Source organism: Vipera berus, assembly GCF_964194415.1.
Source record: "Vipera berus genome assembly, chromosome: 7".
Classification (NCBI taxonomy): Eukaryota; Metazoa; Chordata; class Lepidosauria; order Squamata; family Viperidae; genus Vipera; species Vipera berus.
This window is the reverse complement of record NC_138209.1, coordinates 51,823,875-51,848,689: the sequence shown is the minus strand read 5'-3', so window position 1 is coordinate 51,848,689 and position 24,815 is coordinate 51,823,875. Positions and strand designations below refer to the sequence as shown.

At 38.5% G+C, this 24,815-nt stretch overlaps 1 protein-coding gene across 2 annotated transcripts in view; it reads right to left on the bottom strand.

Annotated features, from left to right (window-relative positions):
• Positions 1-13,377, bottom strand: part of GPM6A (glycoprotein M6A) — a gene marked incomplete at its 5' end in the record, with an annotated part of 134,718 nt that extends 121,341 nt beyond the window's left edge. For both annotated transcript variants that reach the window (XM_081332410.1, XM_081332411.1), the window contains one exon: positions 13,341-13,377. In XM_081332410.1, coding sequence (XP_081188536.1) covers positions 13,341-13,377 — 37 coding nt within the window. The remainder of the gene's footprint in view (positions 1-13,340) is intronic.
• Positions 13,378-24,815: the final 11,438 nt, after the last annotated feature.

Below are 24,815 nucleotides of genomic sequence, written 5' to 3'. Positions count from 1 at the left end.
AGACCTGGGACTATTAAGAAAACTGGGCATGCTTTCCTGGTTCTTCAATATCTTTTTAGGAAATATATTTTTCTGCCCTTTTAATATTTCCTTCTCTGGGGAGCTGACTTCCCACACTTACAGACAGACATATTTGAACTGCTTACTCCAACTTTGGTTGTCAAGCTTGCAACAATAAGAGCATTTTAAAAACATTATTGGAAAATATGATTAATGCAGTACCAGTATGTGGAATTGTTCATAGAAAATACATGTTGGAGGTGCCTACATCACCTTAGTTTTAGTACAAGAAAGTATATGTTCAGACTTATTAGCTTTGACTGACACATTATTATGCATTGAAAAGGGTGATTTATGGTCCTTCATTTTCTTGAGGCATAACTAAAAATATCAGTTGTTCAAACATCTGGATTTATAGGCAGGAGGTCTGGAGGAATTTTTAGCTTGTGTTTGTTTTGTTTTTATTTTCTTTCCAGTGTGAAGAGGGAAGTTATTCTTGGCTAACCTGCTGGCTAGTATACTGGTGATACAGTTGCCAGCTGTTTTATTTTCCTTAGATCCCTGTAAATATGTGGTTCTTGTCTGGGTTACATTTTGTGACATGATTGTTTATAAAAAAACAAATAGTGCTTTTCCAAGCTCTTTCTAAAACAGAGAAAAGAACTTCTACAGGAGAAGCCATTAAATCTGATTTTTGTTGAAGCAACATTTTTTTTAAAAATACAGTTGTGAATCAAAAAGATCCAAAAGGCAGAATTTATAAGCATTGTTCAGTATGAATTCTGCAAAGTGGGAGGGAGGGAGGGAGGGAAGGAAGGAAGGAAGGAAGGGCTTTTCATTGTGTCAAACATTAACTCAGGTTTCATGAAACCTTTCTATAATCATCAATTTCTTTACTTTTGGCCATACTACTGCTCTCTGTTAAGAAATTTTTCTTTCTTACAATTAGAAAATTTTAAATATTTCAAATTTTTAATCATAATATTTTGCAGAACTGGTGTGGCAAAACATATGAAAAGGACTCAACATATTATATTAATATGAAAATCATCATACAAGCTACTGCCTTTAGTTTTCCAAGATGACAATTTTATATCAATTTGTTTTTACACAAAGACCAACACTACAAATGAAATTAGATTTGATTGTGGAATTACTATACTGGGTATAAAGATTCTAATCATATAATGAAAGAACTGTAGGCTTTGAATAAGAAATAGAATTTAATTCAAAGTAATCAAATTAATGTTGTTAATTTCCCTGGATGAATATCACACTATCTCATGATACCTCTGTCTGAGATAATTCCCTAAGAATCAGTTATTATTTGGCAGCCCCTCTTTAACAAGGCTTTCCCAGAAGTAAATGCTATAACATGCCAATATGACTTCATACTAAGGAAACTTAAAATTATAGGATTTTTGTTAGTTCAAATATTTATGTACCATCTGGTGAAAGTCAAAATAAGACTATAGAATGTGCACACATAAGAAGGAAACCGTTCTTGCCCCCAATGTACCTTTATTTGTTCCAAACGTCTAAATTTGACAATGTAATAAATTCATGTTGGTTAAAGAACATCGTGCTATACAATGGTGGTGAATATCTGTATCTCAGGTATAGGATGAGGGTGGAGGTTCGTTCTCCGAGTTTGTGGGTTGGTTTCCCAACGTTTCATTACCAAGCTAGGTAACATCTTCAGCGGAGTTTAGGGGATGTCAGTCTCAGTGTTCTTCTGTTTATAAGGACTTTGTGTGATGAATAGGTCTTGTTTGCTACCATAGTGCCATTCCTCCACCCAGCTACATGTGTAACATTTGTAATACGTTTTGGAAAATGTTCACACTGACTCACTTGAAAAATACTGTTCCTGTGATAAGAAGTGACAGGATTTTTAGCTTGAAAGAATTAAAAAAACCAACCCTAACTTCTAGAACAGGTGAAACAGAAATGCAGTTTCTTAGTGAATAGTGAGTAGTTCCCTCACATCCAAACAAACAAATTTACTATGTTAATACTTGGAGCAGTAAATCTTTCATATAATGTCACATACAAACTACACTTTAGAAAGCATTAAATTTGGAGGCAAGGCAGGATAACACCTCCATTTTTCTTCATTCCAACATGGATTCCAGTCGTATTACAGGAAAAAGGATACTGGATATGAAATCCAGACTGCACAAATTCTCTGGAACAAAGAGTGATTTTGTGATACCCATATATACTCAACAGTTGATTCTTGTGAGTTTGCAGAAACTGTCAGCTTGTAATCTCAGATTCCTTTATGCTTTGAGCCATAAATGCAGCCTTTCATGGACTCAGGGTTTTACCAAACCTTAATGTTTTCTGGACTTTTGTATCTCAATAGGAGACCTGAAGAAATAAGTTTATATAAAATGGGATGAGGTATGGAATGAAGATATGTCTGGTTGTAATTTAAGAGACAGTAATAAATTGTTAATATTGATTATGATTGTTGGGGATGATGGGAAAATTTCTTTCTCTTACTATCTTTTTTTGAGGTGGAGAATTTTTTTTCTAACTATTTTCAACACTTTTTTTCTTTTTATTTATTTATTATTTATTTGTTTTAGGCTTCTTTGTTAGTTTTATCTGTTTTATATAATTCTTAACAACATTAAAAAAGAAAACATTAATTCCATAGTTGAAATTAGTACCTATGAACAAATGAAATTAATTAAAAAAGAAAGAATGAAGAAATAAGTTAAAAATACTAAAATTAGACCACAACTAGCATTTGAATTGCTCACAATAAGGGAACAGTAAGGGAACAAAGATAAAATTTAATATTTGCGACCAGTGTCTTCCTGCTCAATAGGAAAAAAGTAAACCATTTCCAATATATAGTAACAATGTTAGTTGCAGTACAACTTGTTATGTCATACAAAGTCTTTATATTAAATAAGTAAGAAAAGAAAAGAAAATTCAGACAAAAACTTTTCAGTGGAATAAGCAGAGTATATGAGAAAAAAGGAAGAATGTGTTATATGCAAAAGGGCATGTGTGATTTAACAGACATCGATGAAAATAGGTAAGATGAAACTCACAAATGGAGTGCAAACATTGAAGGATTCAATTAAAAATGAACAGATCAGAACAAGTGGAAGAAAGGTGGCATTATATGTGAAGGAAGGACCCCTAGGAATTTAGATCCATGATGCTGAGCATAAGACTGCAGTCAAATAGATCTGGATAAGATTAAGGGAAGGGGAGAGGAAAGGAAATAAAAAGTTACTTTTATTTATCACTGACTAAATAATTCCTGCTAAAAGACACTTGGGACAGATGGTGTGCTGTCAAGTAAACAATGTTCCCATAAACCAAATTACACAACTTTAAAGGAGGAGCCTCAATAATAAGGGGAAACTGCTTTATCTCAAAAACTCCTCAGTGCCTACATAATATTGGTTTTTCTATATCTATTCTAATCAACAGGAAAGAGTTGGATGAAGACAGGTAGTCCTTGACTTACCACCACAATTGAGCCAAAGATTTCTGTTGCTAATTGGCGCCTAATGGACCGAGAACGGTTCCAGATGGTGCTTGGGTCTATACCTATTGCCCTCATTCACAGCCCGGTGGATGCCTGGGAAAGGGCGGCCACTGAGGCACTCGACCCGGCGCAGATCCCGTTGGGCTCCATGGTTTCCTGCGGAGCTCCGGGAGATGAAGCGTCGGAGACGGGGTCTGGAGAGCGGTTGGAGATCCAGCCATTCCGAATCTGACCGATTGCAGTTAAGAACCTTTATTAGGTCTTATCTTGCGGCGATGAGTACAGCGAAGGCTAATTATTTCGCTGCCCTCATCGCATCCGCAGATAATCGCCCGGCCGCCCTGTTTAGGGTGACTCGCTCCTTTCTTAACCAGGAGGTGAGGGAGGATCCCTTGCAGGGTCGGGCCGAGGAGTTTAGTCATCATCTGACGGATAAAATCGCTCAGATCCGGGCCGGTTTGGACTCTGACTGGGCAGAGTCTGATGTGGAGGAATCGGACTGTCTTGAGCATGTTATCTGGACTGAGTTCGATCCTGTTTCCCCTGATGATGTGGACAGGATTATGGGGAGGCTGAGCTCCACCACCTGTTTATTGGACCCATGCCCCTCCTGGCTGGATTTTGCGGCCCGGGAGGAGACACGTGGCTGGTTCCAGGCAGTAATAACTGCTTCCTTGAAGGAGGGTGTCTTCCCTGCCGCCTTGAAGGAGGCGGTGGTGAGACCCCTCCTCAAGAAGCCTGCCCTGGACCCGGCTGTTTTAAACAACTATCGTCCGGTCTCCAACCTTCGCTTTCTGGCGAAAGTTGTTGAGAGTGTGGTGGCGCATCAGCTTCCTCTGTTCCTGGAGGAAACTGATTATCTGGACCCGTACCAATCAGGTTTCAGGCCCGGGCACAGCACGGAGATGGCATTGGTTGCGCTGGTGAATGATCTCTGGAGGGCTTGGGACAGGGGTTGCTCCTCTGTCCTAGTCCTATTAGACCTCTCAGCGGCTTTCGAGGGGGTTGGGAGTGGGAGGCACCATTTTACGGTGGTTCTCCTCCTATCTCCTGGGCCGCTCGCAGTCGGTGTTGACAGGAGGGCAGAGATCTGCCCCGAGGCCTCTCGCTTGTGGAGTTCCTCAGGGGTCGGTTCTCTCGCCCCTCCTGTTCAACATCTATATGAAGCCGCTGGGCGAGATCATTCGTGGTTTTGGGGTGGGGTATCATCAGTACGCTGATGATACCCAACTTTTCTTCTCCACCCCGAACCAACCCAGTGATGCCCTCACCGTGATGTCCCGTTGCCTGGAGGTGGTCCGGGTTTGGATGGGGAGAAACAGGCTTCGTCTCAATCCTGCCAAGACTGAGTGGCTGTGCATACCGGCATCTCGGGTTGACCAAGTTATTCCATCGTTAACAATGGGGGGTGAGGTGTTACCCCCCATTGATAGGGCTCGCAACTTGGGTGTCCTCCTGGATTCACGGCTCAGTTTTGATGATCATATAGGAGCCGTGACCAGGGGGGCTTTTGCCCAGGTTCGCCTGGTGCGCCAGTTGCGACCCTATCTGGACCGAGATGCCCTACGCACAGTCACTCATGCGCTCGTGACCTCCCGTTTAGACTACTGCAACGCTCTCTACATGGGGCTGCCCTTGAGGACCACTCGGAGGCTTCAACTGGTACAAAATGCAGCCGCGCGAGTTGTGATGGGAGTTTCCCGTTACTCCCATGTAACACCTCTACTCCGCGAGCTGCATTGGCTTCCAGTTGCCCTCCGGGTGAGATTCAAGGTGCTGGTGATGACCTATAAAGCCCTATATGGCTTGGGTCCACGATATTTGAGGGAACACCTGCTGCCGGCATCAAGCTCCCTTCGTCCTGTGCGCTCCCACAGGGAGGGTCTTCTCAGGGTGCCGCCAGTCAAAAAATGCTGGCGGATGACACCCAGGGGGAGGGCCTTCTCTGTGGGGGCGCCTGCCCTCTGGAACCAGCTGCCTGCGGAGCTTAGGACTGCCCCCGACCTTCGATCATTCCGCCGAGACCTGAAGACCTGGCTCTTCGAGCTTTCCGGCTCAGGCTGAGTTTTAATTGGGTTTTAACTGGGGTTTTACATGTTGCAGGGACTTAGTTTAATCTTTTTTAAATTGGTCTTAATTTTTGTATTAATGTTTTAAAATTATACCTTGTAAACCGCCCTGAGTCCTTCGGGAAAGGGCGGTATATAAATTCAATAAATTAAATTAATTAAATTAAGTGATTTTGCCCCATTTTACAACCATTCTTGCCACAGTTGTTAAGTGAATCACTGAAGGTAAGTTAGTAGCATGGTTACTAAAAAAGTAGCACTTTTTTCACTGCTGTTGTAACTTTGAACGGTCACTAAATGAACTGTTGTAAGTTAAGGATTACCTGTAATGACTATTTTATCTCAGAGTTCAAAATACTGAAGAAAGACACAATGAATCATACTTGTAGATACATAATAGATTTCAGAAGGGTCAATTTCAACAACCTTAGAGTATACCCATGAAAGATTCATAGATATAAATCCTCAGATAAAGGTAGAGCAAGGGGCTTCGAACTGTTAAAAAATAAGATACTGGAAATACACTTGCACACCATTCCAAGGAGAAAATAAAAGGGCTAGATGGACAAAGAAAATTGTTATATATTCATATATAACTTTCAACTGAAGTAAGAACTAAAAAGAACATATATATGGAAGATGGATGTAATAATCAAGGAGCTAATATTACAGAAAGGAAGTTAGAAAATATTAACTGCAAAAGGAACTTTGACTTGCAATGAGAGCTAAGAGAAACAAAAGAGAAAAATATAGATGTGCTAGCATAAGAGGAATGCTAATAACAACAGAAGATGGCAAAGATAAAGTTCTTTAACTCCTAGGTTGCCTCAGTTATATCCACAGAAGAGAACTGTATTCATATAGACCTATGCAAAATAACTGACAAAAAGAGGAATGGCCCCCCAGGTAAATAAAGAAAAAGATAGGGAGCACCAGGCTATCATGAATGAGCTTAAGTTTCCAGAACCACATCCACTTGAAATTTGAACGAGCTTGTAGATGACACTTTGTAGATCCAATCTTTGAAAACTAATGCAGAATCATTTTTGTTGAAATTCTTCTGTGAAACGTGGTTCCTGAGCTAGCTCCAGAATTGTATGAACTCATCTATCTAGGCCTTCCTTTGCTTCAAAGCACAAAATACGGAATAAACTATTTTGCAGTTATCTTGATATTTTACCATTCTATTGATAACAATATCATATTTGGGGCCTTATTTCAAAGAAATAATTACCTTAATATTGACAGCCAATATAGAATGGCTTGCTCTACCCTAATCTGAATTGTGAGCAACTTAATCTATTAATTAACCATTAATAATAAACATAATTACCCCGTTATTGCTAGTTACTCAATCCTATTGCCAGACAAGAACTTGGCTTTGAAATTTCACTGAAACAAAATCAGAAACAAAATCAAGGTCAAGACAAAATGTAATGGATTCATCAGAACATAAAAGAAAAGTTTTACTATATTTTGCACAGCTTAAAAATAGTATGATATGAATGAAAGGTATTGTATTTTGCACTCTACTTTCCACTTCTAAAGAAGTAACTAGCCATATGAGTGTAAAACTTAAATATCCAGCAGATATTTCCTTTCTGCTTTGAAAATTGCTGCTAAGGTGGCTTTATTTTGTATGTGTATCCAGCTTCAACATATACTAATTCTTGTAACATTTCTAATCATTTATGAAATACTTCTTATGTCTTAGAGTTCTTATACTTAACAACTAACAGCCATGGGATATTCTAGCTTGTTCATTTTTCTATGCATTACAAGACAGCCAACAAAGTATCATAAACACTAGTGTGCCTTTGACACTTTCCTTGGCTACCATGCCCCATTAAACTTTACTTTGGTATCTGAATCTGTTTGGGCATGGGATATGGTAGAGTAAAGCTGCATCTTCTAATATAATCTTTATTAGCATTATTCTGGGTTCACGCAAATCCCAAACTACATCTTTAAAAATAAAACTGGGGAATAATTGAACCAGTTCTTTCCTAGGAGTAGATTAACCACCTCAGAAGAAAGACAAAAAATACCAAGCTGACAGTGTCTTGTGCCACCTAAGAAAAACTCCCCAGAAAAAGAAATATATCCTACCCAATCTCATATACCAAAAGAACAAATCCTGAGCCCCAACCTAAGCCGAAATCAGTGTGTGCTTGATTCTCTATCTAGGATTCTGATCCAGAAATTCATATCCAGATATGACCACCATTGTTAGAATTTTCTGTATTTCTTTCATTAAACAGCAGAACAAGAAGTCATCACATATTTGAACAGCAACTCTCCCAACTTGAATGGTACTTGCTGTGGGTATGATATAGAAGAAAACATGTTTTTGTCGATCAGAAGGTCGGCAGTTTGGCGGGTCAAATCCCGAGTGCCGCGTAACAGAGTGAGCGCCTGTTACTCGTCCCAGCTTCTGCCAACCTAGCAGTTCGAAAGCACGTAAAAATGCAAGTAGAAAAATAGGGACCACTACGGTGGGAAGGTAACAGCGTTCCGTGCGCCTTTGGCGTCTAGTCATGCCGGCCACATGACCACGGAGACGTCCTCGGACAAGCGCTGGCTCTTTGGCTTTGAAACGGAGATGAGCACCGGCCCCTAGAGTTGGAAACGACTAGCACGCATGTGCGGGGGAACCTTTACCTTTACCTTTAGAGCACCTTGGGAATGAAGATATCCTTGACAGCAGTTGAATTCACCTAGAATAGATGCCTTGCAGCTAAATCAGGCTAGCTAAATATCAACTGTATTAGGGAGGATTGATTCAGCCTTCTTCAGAAACAGCTCAATGTTCAAATAGAACATCTTATTCTTATCACTATGTATCCTGTAACTTTGCCTTTTGAATCTTAGCTGTCAACCCTCTCTAGCCTATTGAGGCTTTACTGCTTTGATCCCAACTTTGTTTCTTCTTCACCCCTCAAAATTCAAGTTTGATTTGGATCAGTTTGCTTTTATTTTTATTTATTTTATTTAGATTTATATACCGCCCTTTCCCGAAGGACTCAGGGCGGTTTACAGGGCATTTAAAAAACAGTCAATACAAACGTTAAAACAAATTAAAAGAGATTAAATAGAACCCTGAGAAAATTAAAACCCAGTTAAAATTAAAATTAAAAATATTCTCAGCCTGGGCCAGAGAGCTCGAAGAGCCAGGTCTTCAGGTCCCGGCGGAATGAACGGAGGTTGGGGGCAGTCCTAAGCTCCGCAGGCAGCTGGTTCCACAGGGCAGGCGCATCCACTGAGAAGGCCCTACCCCTGGGTGTTACCCGCCGGCAGTCTTTAACCGGCAGCACTCTGAGGAGACCCTCCCTGTGGGAGCGCACTGGACGAAGGGAACTTGATGCTGGCAGCAGGTGTTCCCTCAAATATTTGGATTAATTTGCTGACTGCAGTTTCTGTGCCTTTTTGGCTATGGGTAGTCGCTTGAGAATTAGACTTGGATTGTTTAACTATTCTTCTACCTGTCATTTTTCAGAGGGGAGATGGCTACAAAGGCTAGTGAAATTTTTATTTCATAAATAGATATACAATAGGCACAATCCAGTCATTTTATAAAATTCTATTAAAATTGATAACAGCCCAAGAAAGTTGCTTGTTTTTCTTTTAGGAATTATTCTAAAGGAGAAGACTTGGCCTTTTACACCAAAAGGATGTTGATGGAAAAACAGAATTCAGAAGCAGCAAAATAGCACTCAGTGACCTCCTACTCTGGAAGCATATGAATACCATGTATTTCTGTGTCTCTCTGGGTTACAATAAGATGGGATAAGATTGGAGAATAAACCACATGGAAGGAGTTCAAATGAAGGTATACAGAAGACATTTTTTCTTTATATTCAAATATTTTCTTAATTACTTCTGTAACAAAAAGCAGCTTTTTGTTCTGAATAGAAAGTTAATTGGGGCAAATGGTTGAGCAAGTTGATTTTACAGTAGTTTAGAAAATGCCACATGGGATAGAAATGATATCCTCAGTCTCAGTTGTATAGTTTTTGACTTGGTGTAAAAACTGTTTTTTCCTAAATGAAATGATAGATAAATGCATACACACATTTATAATGTACCAATTACTTTGACCCCATGTCTTGGCAACTATTCTCTGTTCTGATGAACTCTGAATCTAGAATGAAAAATGGCATTCAATTTTAATCCCATTTCATCATCACCCCATCAATATTCACTCATGAGTATGTGTACAAATTAATTAGATTCTGCAGTCAGAATTCTACCCAATGACTTTTGTCTGCTAAAGTTATGCAGCACTTCAGATCAGATTTCCAAGAGATCTTTGGAAGAATGTGAACACTGCATTGGTCTGCAACAGGTATCTTTTCAAAAAAATCTTGCAACTGCTTGTTTGCCATCTGATTTATACAATCCTACTTCCTGCTATACCTAAAACAGCCATTGTCAAGCTATTGGCTCTCTGATGACAGGTTGTTTATGAAAGTCTTTCTCCATCTGGAGGGCACCAGTATACTTGGGGAATACTAGATTGATTAAGGGAACAAGGAGAGGGGAAACTGCTTTCTCTCCTTTAAATCGTCCCCAGAAGGGAAGAAAAAGTGTAATCACGTGAATTGGAGACAATCCAGAACATTGGGTTAGATAAAATATAGCATCATTCTTCCCTGAAAGATCTGTAAATTTAGACAATCTAGGTATTAGCTTTGATACTGTTAATTCTCGATGCATAAATGTAAAAGTAATTACATCTTACTAGAATATTTGAATAAATTTATTTTTCATACAAAAAATAGTAACATACAAGCAAACAAGTATTGTTCTTAAATGAATTGTGCCTGTTGATTTGAGCTTGAAGCTCCAAATTCCAAAGTAATTAATTCATTTTATAAAATACCTTTAGAAAAGTAAGAATGTTTGTATCATTTAATATTTTTGTAGCACTTGCATTGATTAGTTGGAATTTAATTATCTTCTATTATTATGCTTTGTAAAAACTATCTGAATGATTATTCACCATAGGGTAGATTGACACAACCAAATGAGTTCAGAGTCATGGTTAATTTAGGATCTGGACTATAATTTAGTCAAACTGTAGGTTGAATAAGTATATTTATGCCATTGCTTAAAGATGTATATATGAGTTATTATTAGAATTTTAGTGGCCATGTTCGTTATTATCATTATTTACAGTGTTTCTTTTCCTGCCTCACATCAGCAAATAATGGGAACACAAATAATGAACCCTTCAAAATAATTTTACACCTTTTACAAGTGTAGAAGTTTATCTATCATTTTGAATATGTGTAATATAACAAAAAACTGAAAACTCAAGAATGCCTGTACTGCAATATTAAGCTCTGATTTCTTTTTAATCACAGAAAATGACACCATGTGTGATGGAACTAAGGGATAATGAAATTCTCCTCTATCACATCACCATTTTAAACTGCTATTTTACTAGAGACAATGGACCTAATGATAAAATATTATTGAAGAAATAAAAAGGCATCTGTCTCAACTGTAAAGTACAGAAATATATCTATTAATTTGCGGATAGCAGCTTGATAGCAGTTTGCTGTCTTGTGAAAGGGATGTTCAATGCATTCTAAAGATGTAAAGAATGAAGGATTTCACAGTAATGGTATATATAATTGAACTAGTTTGCAAGAAGGGAGAAAACAAATATTTCCAGTGGATATGGAAGCATTTTTGACACCCTTCATGATTCTCTCATCAATAGTAATGCTTCTATGGAAAACAACAAAATGAGCTAGTCACACCACAAAAAAGTACCATGCAGGCTAAAAATGATATATATATCTTGTACATGATGATATAAGAATTTCTTACAAACACAAGGGATCAAAATTATTGCCTTATGAGGCAAAGAATTATTTTTAGACACCAGAGCTTCATAGCCTGTGTTTGCCATAATTTCCCACCTTGCTCTTCAAACGATGCTACATGGTCATCTTTCCCTGCTGTCCAGCTAAAACAAAAACAAAAGTATTCTTCCAATGTCACAGCTGGGCTCAGCTACAGAGAAAAAAGCTCTCATGCATGGCAAATTTTGTGTGGGAAATGTCTTAATTGAGACAACTCAGTATGCAAAATAAATAATTCTGCATGCACAACATGCAGAATATTGATTATTTCAATTACCTATCATTTGAATAAGGACTTTTTTTTCTCTCTAGCAGTCCTTACTTGATATATGTCTTGTAAATATGTTTGGGGTCCATTGCCCCCTAAGAATGTTTTCAGCTGGCATGTATACTACTTTTATATTACATATTCAAAATCAGTAATTATAATATTGGGCAGAAAACATGTATATGAGATTCTACAATCTAACTGAATAATCTCATAAAATGGTACTTACTGCCCACACAAATACCCATACACTATGTTCTGTTTCTGATTTTTCATGAAATTTCAGGTACACATGTTGCTGTTAAATGTTAAAATTTAAGAAAAACATTATTGTATATGTTTATGCTTTAGAATTACAAATAGGTTTCAAAAAATATCTGACACTTGAAAACACAAAAACACATAAAAATCACATTGCTGAAAGAAATGTTGATTTTTATATAGGGGCAAAACATTTGTCAGAGAGTAAATAAACACTGAAAAAATAAATGCAATCATAATGGATCAACTGTAAAGGAAAATTATGATATCTTCACATGGCAGGAAGACTAACATGGATCTAAAAATCAAAACATGGAAGCCACTAATATATTTGAGTTCTGAAATACTGAGCTGTTTTAAGTAGTTCCTAAAGCAATCTTCTGAAATGGGTTGTAATATCTGTTATGCTGCTAAACCAAATTACATTGGGCTTAAATGTGTTCTTATTACTAGTGCATTGGATATTCCAAATGTGTTCTTTAGTATGTCTAAGGAATCCCACAATGCCCAGGCAACACAAACTGCACTGATGTAATAGCACTAGATTATGAAGGGGATGGGGGTAGGGAGAATTAAACAGAGAAAAATGCAGAATTATCACCTGATATACAAAGCAATAAGCATAGTATGCCATGTAAATGGTGGCACATTTCAGCTACATACAATGCTCATGAGACATTGCACACAAAATAATACGGGAACACAGTCGGCAGACTATTTTACTCAGGAACAAAAAGACTCATTGTGCATAATCCAATGGGGGGAATCATACAATCTTTCAGCATTTACAACATATTTTCATCATATAACAAACCCTTCTCAACAGACAGTAAAAGGAAAGGAGAGAGGGAGGGAAAGAAATTAAGACAGCTCTACCAGAAATTTACCAAATATATGCAGACTCTTTGTTTATCCTGGAAAGGAAACCCATTCAGAGGTGTAAATAATGGTCACTTTGTTGGGTTCCAAATGCGGCTAACTACAAATGTGTGTGTAAGTGGCTCTCTCTTAATTCACCCTGGGATCTCTTGACCCAGCTAGACAAGCGTGAAAACATGAAATAAATGAAGGTTAACAAAGACCGGTCTGGGAAACAGTACAGATTAAAAAGCTCACTGCATGAATTATTTTATATATAGGATGGTGGTGTAAATTCCTTCAGCCTGTAAATGTTTGAAAGCAAACTGGCAAAATGTTAACCATCTATCTTGTTGCACAAACCACAAATGGAAGAAAAAAGCATCTTCCTCATCATCTTTGCACAATTTGCATGCTAAGGCAGGAATAGCAAAAACAAATGCAGAAATATTAACCAACTCATTAAAAAACAGAGCTCAAAACAGCTATCACAATACCTTTTTGTGTCTGTCCCTCTTCCATATTTTCTTCCATGGCTACCTTTCTTCACTAAAAACTGTGGCACAGGTTGAGTCAAAAGCCTCCCTCCTATGTTGAGGAAGCTGTGAATTTATTTTCTCGGGAAGCTCCAAGTGCACTGATTTTAGGCAAGTCTTTGGAGCTTAGCAAAGGCTCTTCTCACTGTCCTTGCTTGCTTGGAGACAGGCTGTCAAGTGTAATTTCATTCAAATTACTCTTCCATGAAGATTATCAATTTTTCTTCTCAAAGCTGTCCATTGTACACCATTGTAAGCAGGTATTCAAATGAAAATGTGAATTTGGGGAGGGGAGAATTTGGTTGGGGTCCTGGTAGCAGTTACACTGTGATTCATAAGGCTCACTTTGCATATAAAACAGGGAAAGAAATTGATGTTTGCATTGAAATCTGTGCTTTAAATTGGAAACAGGCTGCACTGTGAACAGATGGGAGGGGTGTCTCCCTAACATGAAGCAACTGGGAACCTATAATCCCCCCTATTTGCTACCAAAGTGGGAAAGCCCAAATGCCTGTAGCTTTAGATGCTGCAATACTGCAATGCTTATTTCTTCCACACTATTAATACTGAATTCTAATTTTCATTAACAGTGTTCTATTACCCATTTAACATAAAAAATAGTTTTAAATATAAAGCTCTGTTCTGAAAGACTGCAAAACATTTTGGAGAGATTTGTGCATGTGCACTCACAAATACACCCTGGCTCCTGAAAATAATTCTAGTTTTGATTTGTTAAACATTTGACCAATATGTTTTAAAATAAATTATTCATTCCCAAGTAGGTTTCAAACATAGTCTAGATGTGAAAAATCTAACTTGTGAGTTAAATATGGTTCACATTATCAAATGATTTATAATTCTTACATGATACAAATAAATGGGTTATCCTTGGAAGGGTAGCGACTTCATTGGCAAAAATAGGGCTTACTTCAATATGTTGTAAAAAAAAGAGCTATGATGGTATGAACTATGGAGGAGGCACAAAGTTTAAGTATCTTAAGGGGACAGCCACTCCTTTGAAGGACTCCGAAATTGGATTTTGCATGCAAATTAATGGAATACTGCAGTTTGGATGTAATTTGCATTTCTGTACCTTATGTCAATGAGTAACAGAATTACTCTGATGTTCTCTCAGAGAGAAAACCTATTACAGATGCCCACTATATATTTCAATTTCAATTTTTATTCTATTATTTCTATTTATTAGGGGGCATTATTATCTTCTTATGAAAAACATTTCAGAAAAATAGTAAGGACCTGTTTTAATATATTAAAAAGTGGTTTATACTATAAGCATTTTATATTCTCTCTTATGGGAAGCAATAAAGATTATATCACTAACTTTCTATAGAAACACCCATGCTTCTGTAAGTATGTCTATACTGAGATTTGACACCAAATTAAATTCAATACTAAATGAATAGTAAATTTATCTTTTACAAGCCTGCATCATTTATACAAACATCATCCTCAAATTACTTCAGCTAAAGAATAAAGATGCCAACTGTGATTAGTTATGCAACATTCAATGCACTATGATAGCTACCAGGGAGAGACAAATAAGAGCACAGTGATGCACTGACAGAATGGAAAGGCAGGTTACAATATGGCATTTTGGCATGGAACAGGTTTTTTTCTTACTTGCTCATCATGAAAGTAAATACTATTCTAGCATTATGAGGGTTATCTAAAAGGCCATTGGAAATATGAATATCAGTTTAATAGTTTATCTCATAAAGATCTAAAATTTCACAATTTATTTTCCACCTTGTTGTGGCTACTGTAAAAGTACTAATCATGTGGTGGCACTGCACTAAATTTATTTATTTATTTATTTATTTATTTATTTATTTATTTATTTATTTATTTATTTATTTATTTATTATTGGGACTTATATGCCGCCCTATCTCCCAAAGGACTCAGGGCGGCTAACAACAATAACATACAATAAATACAGAAGTTAAGATAAAATTAAAATTAAAGGCCCCTGTACAATAAATTAAAATTAAAATTAAAATAAATTAAAAAATAAGAGTTAAAAAATTAAAAACATAATAAAGTAAAAAATAAACATAAATAAAGTATGAATGCTGGGAACTGCAGATAAATACAGTCAAAGTGAACATACATTTTCTTCTAACAAATATCCATTCTTTGTAAATTCAACCCTGTGGATTCAAGCACAAATAATGACAACCCCATATTGGCAGGTATTGGTTGATGAAAATATGTGCAACCAGAGTTTCAACTTACAGTGGTGAAGATACTTGTTGCTTCTCTACACTAGTTTCCCTTCATAAGGGGATGAATAAGAAAACAAACTGATGTTTCTTTCCCATCACTGCAAATTAGGGATACGAAACAAAAGAGTTACTAGGGTAGCAACTGCTCTTTGGCACCTTCCTGTATAGTTTTTCTTGAGTATAAATAAGCAGAACTATTGACATTTTTGGGAGAGAATGGATTGCAAACTGGTGTATGAAACACATGCAACACAAGGGACATAAAACATGAAGAAATATTGTACAAGGTTGCTACACACAATTATAAATCAAAGAAACTATCTTGCTGAAAGCAAAAAAGTTTAATCTTATCTCAAATGTATTAAAATGGATTATGCCACAACAGTTAAATAATTTTTTACTTAAACAGAGCAGAGAAGGGAGGGCAGGAGTTAAGAGAAATGCTGAAAACTTGCCTATTCAGTGCAATCAGGGCTTTTTTTCTCATAGAATGCTCAGAACGGAGTTCCGGCACCTTTTTTGGATAGAACCTTGTAGGGTAGGCAAGGTGGGTTGTATGACATGTGTGAGTTCCGGCACCTTTTTCTTTTACAAAAAAAGCACTGAGTGCAATTATTTAGTTCACTGAACTTTCCAATATAGCCTAATTCTTGTCTGAAATGAACTGTAACCATTTCATCTTCATCCAAGTACTGATAACAGCCAGATACTGTGCAGAATCAATCAACCATATTAGTAAGTCTTGATGCAAAAGTGTCACAGAATTGACATACTGACACAGTGGTCTACAATCAGAAATACATAGACCTAAATTGCCTGTTTGACTAGTATAGTTCTATCTCCATCAATACTTTTGACTAAATCACAAAATCAACCAAGCTAGATTCTTTTAATAATAAACTAGGGGGGTCCTATTGTTTCATATTAATTCTTAACTATAAGTAAATCTTAAAAGAAGTTACACACCTGGAGTTCTGTTTTCCTATAGAAATTTTTCTTTCTTCCTAATGTTGTTTGAGTGACCAACCAACTTGTTGCCTGAGCAGGATGTCAAGGGCTGAGAGAAAGAACTGGCTCAAGTCACCCAATCAACCTTCATGGCTAACATTACACCTTGAATAGAATTCACAGTCTCCTAGTTTCTAGCCTGGTGCCTTAACCACTTACTTCCTATAGAATTTCCTGACATATTTTCATTCCAAGACAAAGTATCAGGAACAAAATATTACCTACCTATTTAGAAAACATTTCCTGCAAGCTTTGATGAATTATTAAGTGAAGCACAAAAAAACCTAAACTTTTGGGGGAAAGTAGGTTTCTATCAAGAAAAAATTATGTAGGGTGAATTGACCTCACATACAAAGCAATTTGTCTTTGCTTTTACTCATGCATTTTCATATGGCTCTGATATAATAAAGCATGTTCTGAAATCAATACCAATAAAAAGAATTCAAATATTGAAACATAGGGAAATAGACAAATCCAAAGAGAAAATTATTAAAAAAAATCAAAACACATAAAAACAACAAAATTAAGCCAAACTTTAAGAGTACACTTGAAAAAGAAAAGCTAGCCCAAGGATTTCCTAGGGATATTGCTGAATATTTGAAATGCTAATGCCACAATAATCTCAAGAGATTCCAGTCTTACTTCAAAAAAGCATTGGTTAAAAAACAAATCTCAAATCATCTGAAATGTAAATAAAACTAGTGAATAACATATAACATATGGAAGATAGCATTTATTTCTCCAAAACATTTCATAATATGAATCCACCAAGGTAGCATGGATCCATGTTACTAAATTTTCCTTTGTAAATTGTGTGATAGACACTTTTTTGTCTTTTAAAAGATTCAGAGTGGTTTCTACAAAGGGCCCATAGTCAAGACTGCCACCTGCTCTTCCAGCACAAGCCATGAATCCAAGATAACCTCCTAATTTTGCATCAGATGTGTTCAGGGGAATGTGATGCCATCTAGGGTCAGAGAAGTCTACTCTCCTGAACAGGGGATAGGGGTGGGGGGCAAAAATCTACAACAATTCTAGGTTCAATCACAGCTGGTTTCTACTCATGCAGTCTCTTAAAACCTCTAGACTCTGAGCCAGCACCTAAACTCCTACCCTTCTTTCTCCATTCATTCATACAAATGTAATTCATCCTACTTTTCACAAAGAGACAAAGAAACATGAAAGGGGGAGCTAAAGGCATAAAAAAATAAAAAACTACCTCATAAAAGCCTTCTGGATGAGCTACTCCTAGGAGGGTTAAAAAAATGCAAACTAACACAGTTCATACATGCTAAACTATTTAGAAAGTCAGCATTAGTGAATTGCAACTTTTTACAATTCCTTTATTGTAGATACACTTTAAAAACTATGTTCTGCTTTGTATCATCAGTTATTTTACACATTCTGATAATGTGTAAAATTAAAAAATAAAATTAAAGGACAGTTAATCTGTGTCTTTGATTTAGTTTGTTTGTGCAAATGAAAGTTGTCTAGAATTGCAGGATTGCCTCTATAAAGTAGAGTACACAAGTATACAAGTTCTGTAGTCTAAACTACCACTTTATTTTTCTAATAATGTTACATGCTTTACTAGCTTTCTTCTAAAGTTATATCTTTAAAATAACTGTGTGTTTTAAGAATACTAGTTCTTGTATTTTCTTAGAATCATTTGTCCAGCAGGGAGCTTGGAGGTCTTCTAGTTCAACCCCCAGCCCTTATTACATCCCAGACAAATAGCTGTCCAGTCTTTTCATAAAAACCTCCAGTGATCGAGCACCCACAACTCCAGGAAGCCACCTGTTCTTACAGTTAATTTTTTCCCTTAGTTCCAGGTTCATAAGTTTCCATCAAAAAACGCCCTCAAGCTTCTCAAGTGCTTTGGAGAATAAATTGACCCACTCTTCCCTGTGACAGCCCTAAGTATTGAAAGACAGCTATCTTGCCCAAGCCTTCTGTTGATTAAGCTAACCATACCAAGCTCCTTAGCCATTTCTCACTCCAGACTCCTTATATGTTTTTTGTTTTTCTCTTCACTCTTTTTTAGGGCCTCAGCATCTTTTTTATATTGTCGTGACTGGAACTGGATGTGATGTTCCAACAGTGGTCTTACTAGTACAATTCACAGTGGTATTATCTCTTCTCATGATCTTAATGCTATTTCTCTGTTGATGCGGGCTAGGACTGCATTGGCTTTTTTTTTGGCAGCTACAGCACATTGCTGGTTCATACTTACAGTAAGAGCCTTGGTGGAGCAGTGGGCTAATGCCTCCTTAAGTAACACCAGCTGCCTGCAATTAGTGCAGGTTCGCATCCCACCAGGCTCAAGGTTGACTCAGCCTTCCATCCTTCCGAGGTAGGTAAAATGAGGACCCAGATTGTTGGGGGCAATTAAACTGACTTTGTAATAATGCCGCTTGGGGTGTGTGTGAAAGCCCTAATAAGCAGGCATATACATAGAATGAAGGCTACTGCTAAGCTTGTAAGCCGCCCTGAGTCTTCGGAGAAGGGCGGGATATAAATGGAATTAAAATTAAAAAAAATAAAAAAAGTAATGGTCCACCAAGACACTTAGATCTCTCTCACAAGCACTATTGTTGAACGAGCTACTGCCTATTCTGACTTGTGCATTTGACTTTTTCTGCGTAAGTGCAGGCCCCTACTTTTCTCATCATTGAACTGCATCTTGTTGTATAGGGCCCAATGCTCAAGTCTCTCAAGATCCTTCTGAATCTTAAGTCTATCTTCCAGTGTTAGTAAATCATTCCAGCTTGGTGTCATATGCAAATTTGATGAGTGCCCCTTCAATCCCCTCATCTAGGTCATTTATGAAGATGTTGAAGAGCACTGGCTGAGGTACCCCACTGAATACTTCCCTCCATGTAAATGTAGTCTTATTGAGGACCACATGAAGTGTGTGGTGAGTCAGCCAACTGCATATCCATATGGTGGTGGTAATATCTATTCCACATTAATCTATTCTACCAAGTAAAAGATGAGGTCTACTTTATGAAAAACCTTACAGAAGTCTAAATATATTATATCCACAGCATCTCCTTGATTCACTAATTTATACACCTTATAAAAAAGGCAATAATAAGGTTTGTTTGGCATGACCTGCTTCTAACAAATCTATGCTGGCCTCCAGTAATCATCTTGTTCATTTACAGATGCTCACACAGCTGTTGCTTGTTATCTTTTCCACAATTTCTCCAGGTATTGATATTAAGCTACTTGGTTTGTAGTTTCATGGATCCACTTTTTGCCCTTTCTGCAGTTTGGAACCACATCAACTCTTTTCTAATCTTCTGGCAGTCCCCTCGTTACTCCAGGAGCTCTGAAATATTTTTTTTTCCAATGGATCCAAGATCACATCTGCCAGCTTCTTCAGTACCATGGGATATAACATATCTGGTCTCAGTTATTTGAACTTGTCCAAGGTGGATAAGTGTACTGTTATCAATTCCTTGCCTTTTTTAATTTGCATTTCTGCTCTATCTTCCATGATGCTGCTTTTAAGAGATTGGACTTTTTTTTCCTTTCATATAAGGACTACTAACCTTCTACTAATCTTTCCTACTAACTTTCATGAAATTTTCCCCTAAAACAAACTAACGAGGCAATGACACTTGGAAAACAATTTTACAATAACATTAAAAGAAATTCTCATCTGAATGAAATGGACAAAGATTATCCTGAAAGCCATGGATGATCATACACATGGTTTCTTCTTCCTCACTGCTGTCATTTTCATAAATTGAAACCAAGCTAGTTGTCTTCAACTTTGGCAACCTCAATATTATCAAAATAGGCAAAGTTATTATAAACTCTCAAGATGCCATCAGAGGTGACAAAACAGGCAAAACGTTGCCTTGGAAGAGTGAGGAAGATTCTCAGGGATGACTCACACCCTGGATGATATCTCTTTACTCTCCTACCATCCGGCAGGAGATATAGGAGCATAGCCAGCCATACCAAAAGGCTGAAAAATAGCTTTTATCCATGGGCTGTTAGGCTTTTAAATGGGATATAATCTCTGTGAACTTATGCAGAATTGACTTGGGAGGCCGGTGTGTGGTGTAGTTGGTTCACATGGTGTGGTAGGATGGAGGGTTTGTTGTTACTGTGTGTTGGGGGGAGAAAGCACGGGGGGGAGGCTCAGCTAATCTCAATGTACACATGTTGCACTTTGACAATAAAGGTTTATTATTATTATTTATTATTCAAATACTACTTCACTCGGTGAGTGGTTGCTGATTCAGAATAACAAAACTCTCCCTACCCAAAATCCAAATAAGAGGAGAAAAATGTTAGTGCAGCCATGTTTCCTCCACACATTTATATTTCTATTTACTTGCTCATTTCCCAAAAGAAACAATGTTACTTCTATTTTTTATTTGAAATTCCATGTAAGATATGAAGCCAAAAGCTTATGCCATAGGCATTTTTGGACTGGATGTTTTTCATAATAACTCTGACCAAGGTTATTTGTAGCTATGGTAGGAAACATGAATTCAATCCCAACTCAGTGTTTTAACTTTGAAAATCCTTGCAACAACTGAAATTGACGTGAGTCCTGTTTTAGTCTTTTTTTTCTGGAGAGCCATATTTCTTTAGTGGTTGAGGCACCAGACTGGAGAAAGGGAGTTTTCAGTTTGCCTTCGGCATGAAAGCTGGCTGGGTGACTTTGGGACATTTAGTCTCTCTCAATCCAATTCATCCCACATGGATGTTGTGGTGGAAAATAGGAGGGAGAATGAATATTAAGCATGTTTGTTGCTTGTGTTATTTATAAAATTAATGAAGGTGGGATAATAAATAAATAAAAGCCCAATTAATTGTTTAGAGATTTTTTAAAATTGTTTAGAGAGATTGGGATTTTTGGAGAGAAATTCCAAATTCAAGTTCTTTGGTTTTGTGACAGGAAAAGGCATTTCTGCCTTAAATTTAGAAGCCAGGGGACAGAATTAAGCACTTGTTCCTCCTAAAAGGGACAATGGACTGTCTATTATCTCAGCATTTCAAAGGGTGGCAATATAAAATATTTGTTTTGCTGTGATTTTAAGTATCTTGCAGTTCAGAAATAACTTCTCATCCTTCAAAGCCTGTAATTATCACAGAGGTTGAGAGTTGCTTTCAGACTGGTACAGAATCTTTCTGCAGAAATGTCCTATGACTCCTCATCTTCTAGTAAACATTTTTCTATGAAATGTCACCTATTCTGGAGGGGGGGGGGGAGTCAGTCATGACTGATAACATAGCAAGCCTCGTCCAGAAGAAGCAACTTTGCAATAATTAAGGACGACATGGAAGTACTATTTTTCTCCCTGTACATTTCTATTGTTCTTGAACATTTAAATCTCAAAACAACATACATAAGCTCCCATATATGAGTAGAAAAGGAAGCTATTCCCAGAGAGGTGGAATAGCCCACAAATCCAGACAGGCAAATGATACTGAAAGCAAAATTACAAAAGAGAAATTAAGCTAATGTTTTTGTAGTGACTCTGGGTTGACACCCCCTATTTCAAGGCTAGGAAAAGGTGAATTTAAAATTAAAACTATACTTAAAGTTTATATAATTGGAATTCATAATCATAAAATACAATCACCATAAATCATAAGATACAATAGTCAGTGATAGTCATATTGCTTTAAAGGAGCAGGCAGGACAGCGAAGTTGAACAACTTAACTTTTATTAGGAACCAGGCAAACAACAGAAGAACATTGCTCTTATTTATACTAGCAGCTGTCAAACGTTTGGCCAATCAGGGCTGTGCCGGTTTCCCGCTCCGTTCGCATCCGCCAATCGGAGTCGGCTGGTTTTGACAGCTCGGAGCTGTCATCGGTGGCGCATGCGCTGTTGCCGGGTGATTTTGACAGCCGAGAGCTGTCAGTCGGTTGGCGCCTGCGTAGTTCTCTCCAGCAGCTTTTGACAGCTGTCAAAAGCTGCCGCGGCTTTTACCTCAGCCCTGTTGGTTCTTGTACATTAGGAATGTTTAACGTTATTTAACATGTAAATACATAACACCCCTTACCCCTCCCTCTGATTGAGTTGACGTTTCCCCAACTGTTTCTTTTTTGTGTTTCCCCATTCGAAGTCTTCCAAATAGGCGGGGGGTCTTTTTATTCTTTCGGAGCGACGGGGGGGTGTCTCTGCTGGCCGTTCCCTTTCCCCAGGTGTATTGGGATCTGGCTCGGGGGGCAGGGGGCTTGGCTCCGTCGTTTCAGAGTTCCTTTGTGGGAGGAAGTCGTTCTGTGCGGGGTTTTGTTGTGGTGCAATTTGTTCGGGGGGTTTTGGTGTGATAGTGTTTGCGACGGGGGTTCTCATCGCATTTCGTAGTTCCCCCTTTCCCCCATATTTTGTGGGCTGCGTTGCCGTAACTGGTCAATGTGTCTACGGAGGTGGGTGTTGTTCCCGGTGTCGACGATGTAAGATAGGGGACCTGTCTGTTCTATGATGACCCCCTGTGTCCACTTATTGCCGCCTCCGTAGTTCCTAGCCCAGACGGCTTGCCCGGTGCTGAGAGTTCTGTACCGGAGGGGAAGCTCTGGGTCTGGTGGGGTTCTGTCTGGATGTAAACGGTCCAATCTGGTAGTCAGTCGTTTGCCCCAGTGGAGTTCTGCCGGGGATTTCCCGGTAGTCGTGCAGGGGGTGGTGTGTTGCGCTAATAGGAATTGAGCAAGTCTGCGGTGCCAGTTGCCGGTGATGATTTTCCGCAGTGCCTCTTTGGTTGATTTCACCATCACCTCAGCCAAGCCGTTCGTCGAGGGGTGAAACGGAGCCGTGGTGGTGTGCCTAATAGAGTTCACCGTTGTGAAACTCTGGAATTCGTGGGAAGTAAATTGGGGGCCGTTATCGGAGACTAATGCATCCGGAAGCCCATGTGTGGCAAACAACCCCCTTAAAACTTGTATTGTGGCTGCAGAGGTTGTGCTCGTGACTGGGGCCACCTCTAACCACTTAGAATAACTATCTACGGCTATTAGGAACATTTGTCCCTGGAAGGGACCTGCAAAGTCTAAATGGACGCGTGACCAGGGCGTTTTGGTTGTTTCCCATCTGTGTATGGGAGCTTGGAATTGAGCTGCTCTGACAAGTTGGCAGGGATAACACCCAGCCACATGTGTTTCTATTTGCTTGTCGAGGCCGGGCCACCAGACGTAGCTTCTGGCCAAAGCTTTCATTTTGACAGTTCCAGGGTGACCTTCGTGGAGGCTTTCTAGAACTTTTAATCTGTGTTTTTCAGGTATTATTACCCTGCTGCCCCATAATAAGCATCCCTGGTGGGAGGATAATTCCTTTTGTTTTAGAAAGTAAGGTTGGAATTCTGGGTCTGGGGGTGTGGTTTGCCACCCTGAAGTGACGTAGCCTAAAACTCTGCCCAGGATTTTGTCCGCTGCTGTGGCTGTTGAAATGTCTTTTACTGATAAAGGGCATTCTGGCAGTTCGGATATAGCTAGGATCTTCCCAGCTGGTGCGGGGTCTGGGTCAATCACTGGTAGGGGCAGTCTGCTAAGCCCATCTGCGTGACCCATGCTTTTACCTGGTTTGTATTCTAATGTGAAAGAATAGGCTGACAAGAAGGTGGACCATCTGAGGATGCGGGGGGATAATATCTGGGGCGTTTGTTTATTTACTGTGAAAATCCCTAACAGGGGCTTATGATCCGTAAAAATAGTAAATTGGCGACCATAGAGGTAGTCGTGAAACTTTTTCACGCTGGCCACTATGGCTAAAGCCTCTTTATCTATTTGAGCGTAATTGCGCTCAGGTTTTGACAGCGTTCTGGAATAGAACGCTATAGGGGTTTGGGTTCCCTCCTTGGTTAAGTGGCTCAGGACCGCTCCTATGCCGTAGGGAGAGGCATCGCATGCCAAACATAGGGGTAGCTGTTCGTTGAACAGTGCCACCGTGGCGTTGCTGGTCAATAAGTTTTTTAGAAGTTTGAAACTTTCGTCGTGCTGTGGGGACCAAGACCAGGGTTTGCCTTTGTCTAAAAGCCTATGGAGGGGTTCTGCAATTGAGGCTTTGTGTAGCAGGAAGGTATGGTAGAAATTAACTAACCCCAGAAAGGCTTGCAGTTCCTGCTTATTCTTTGGGATAGGTGCTGTTTTGATGGCTTTTATCTTAGACTCAGTGGGGTGAATCCCTTTTGCATCAATTTTGAACCCTAGGAATTCAG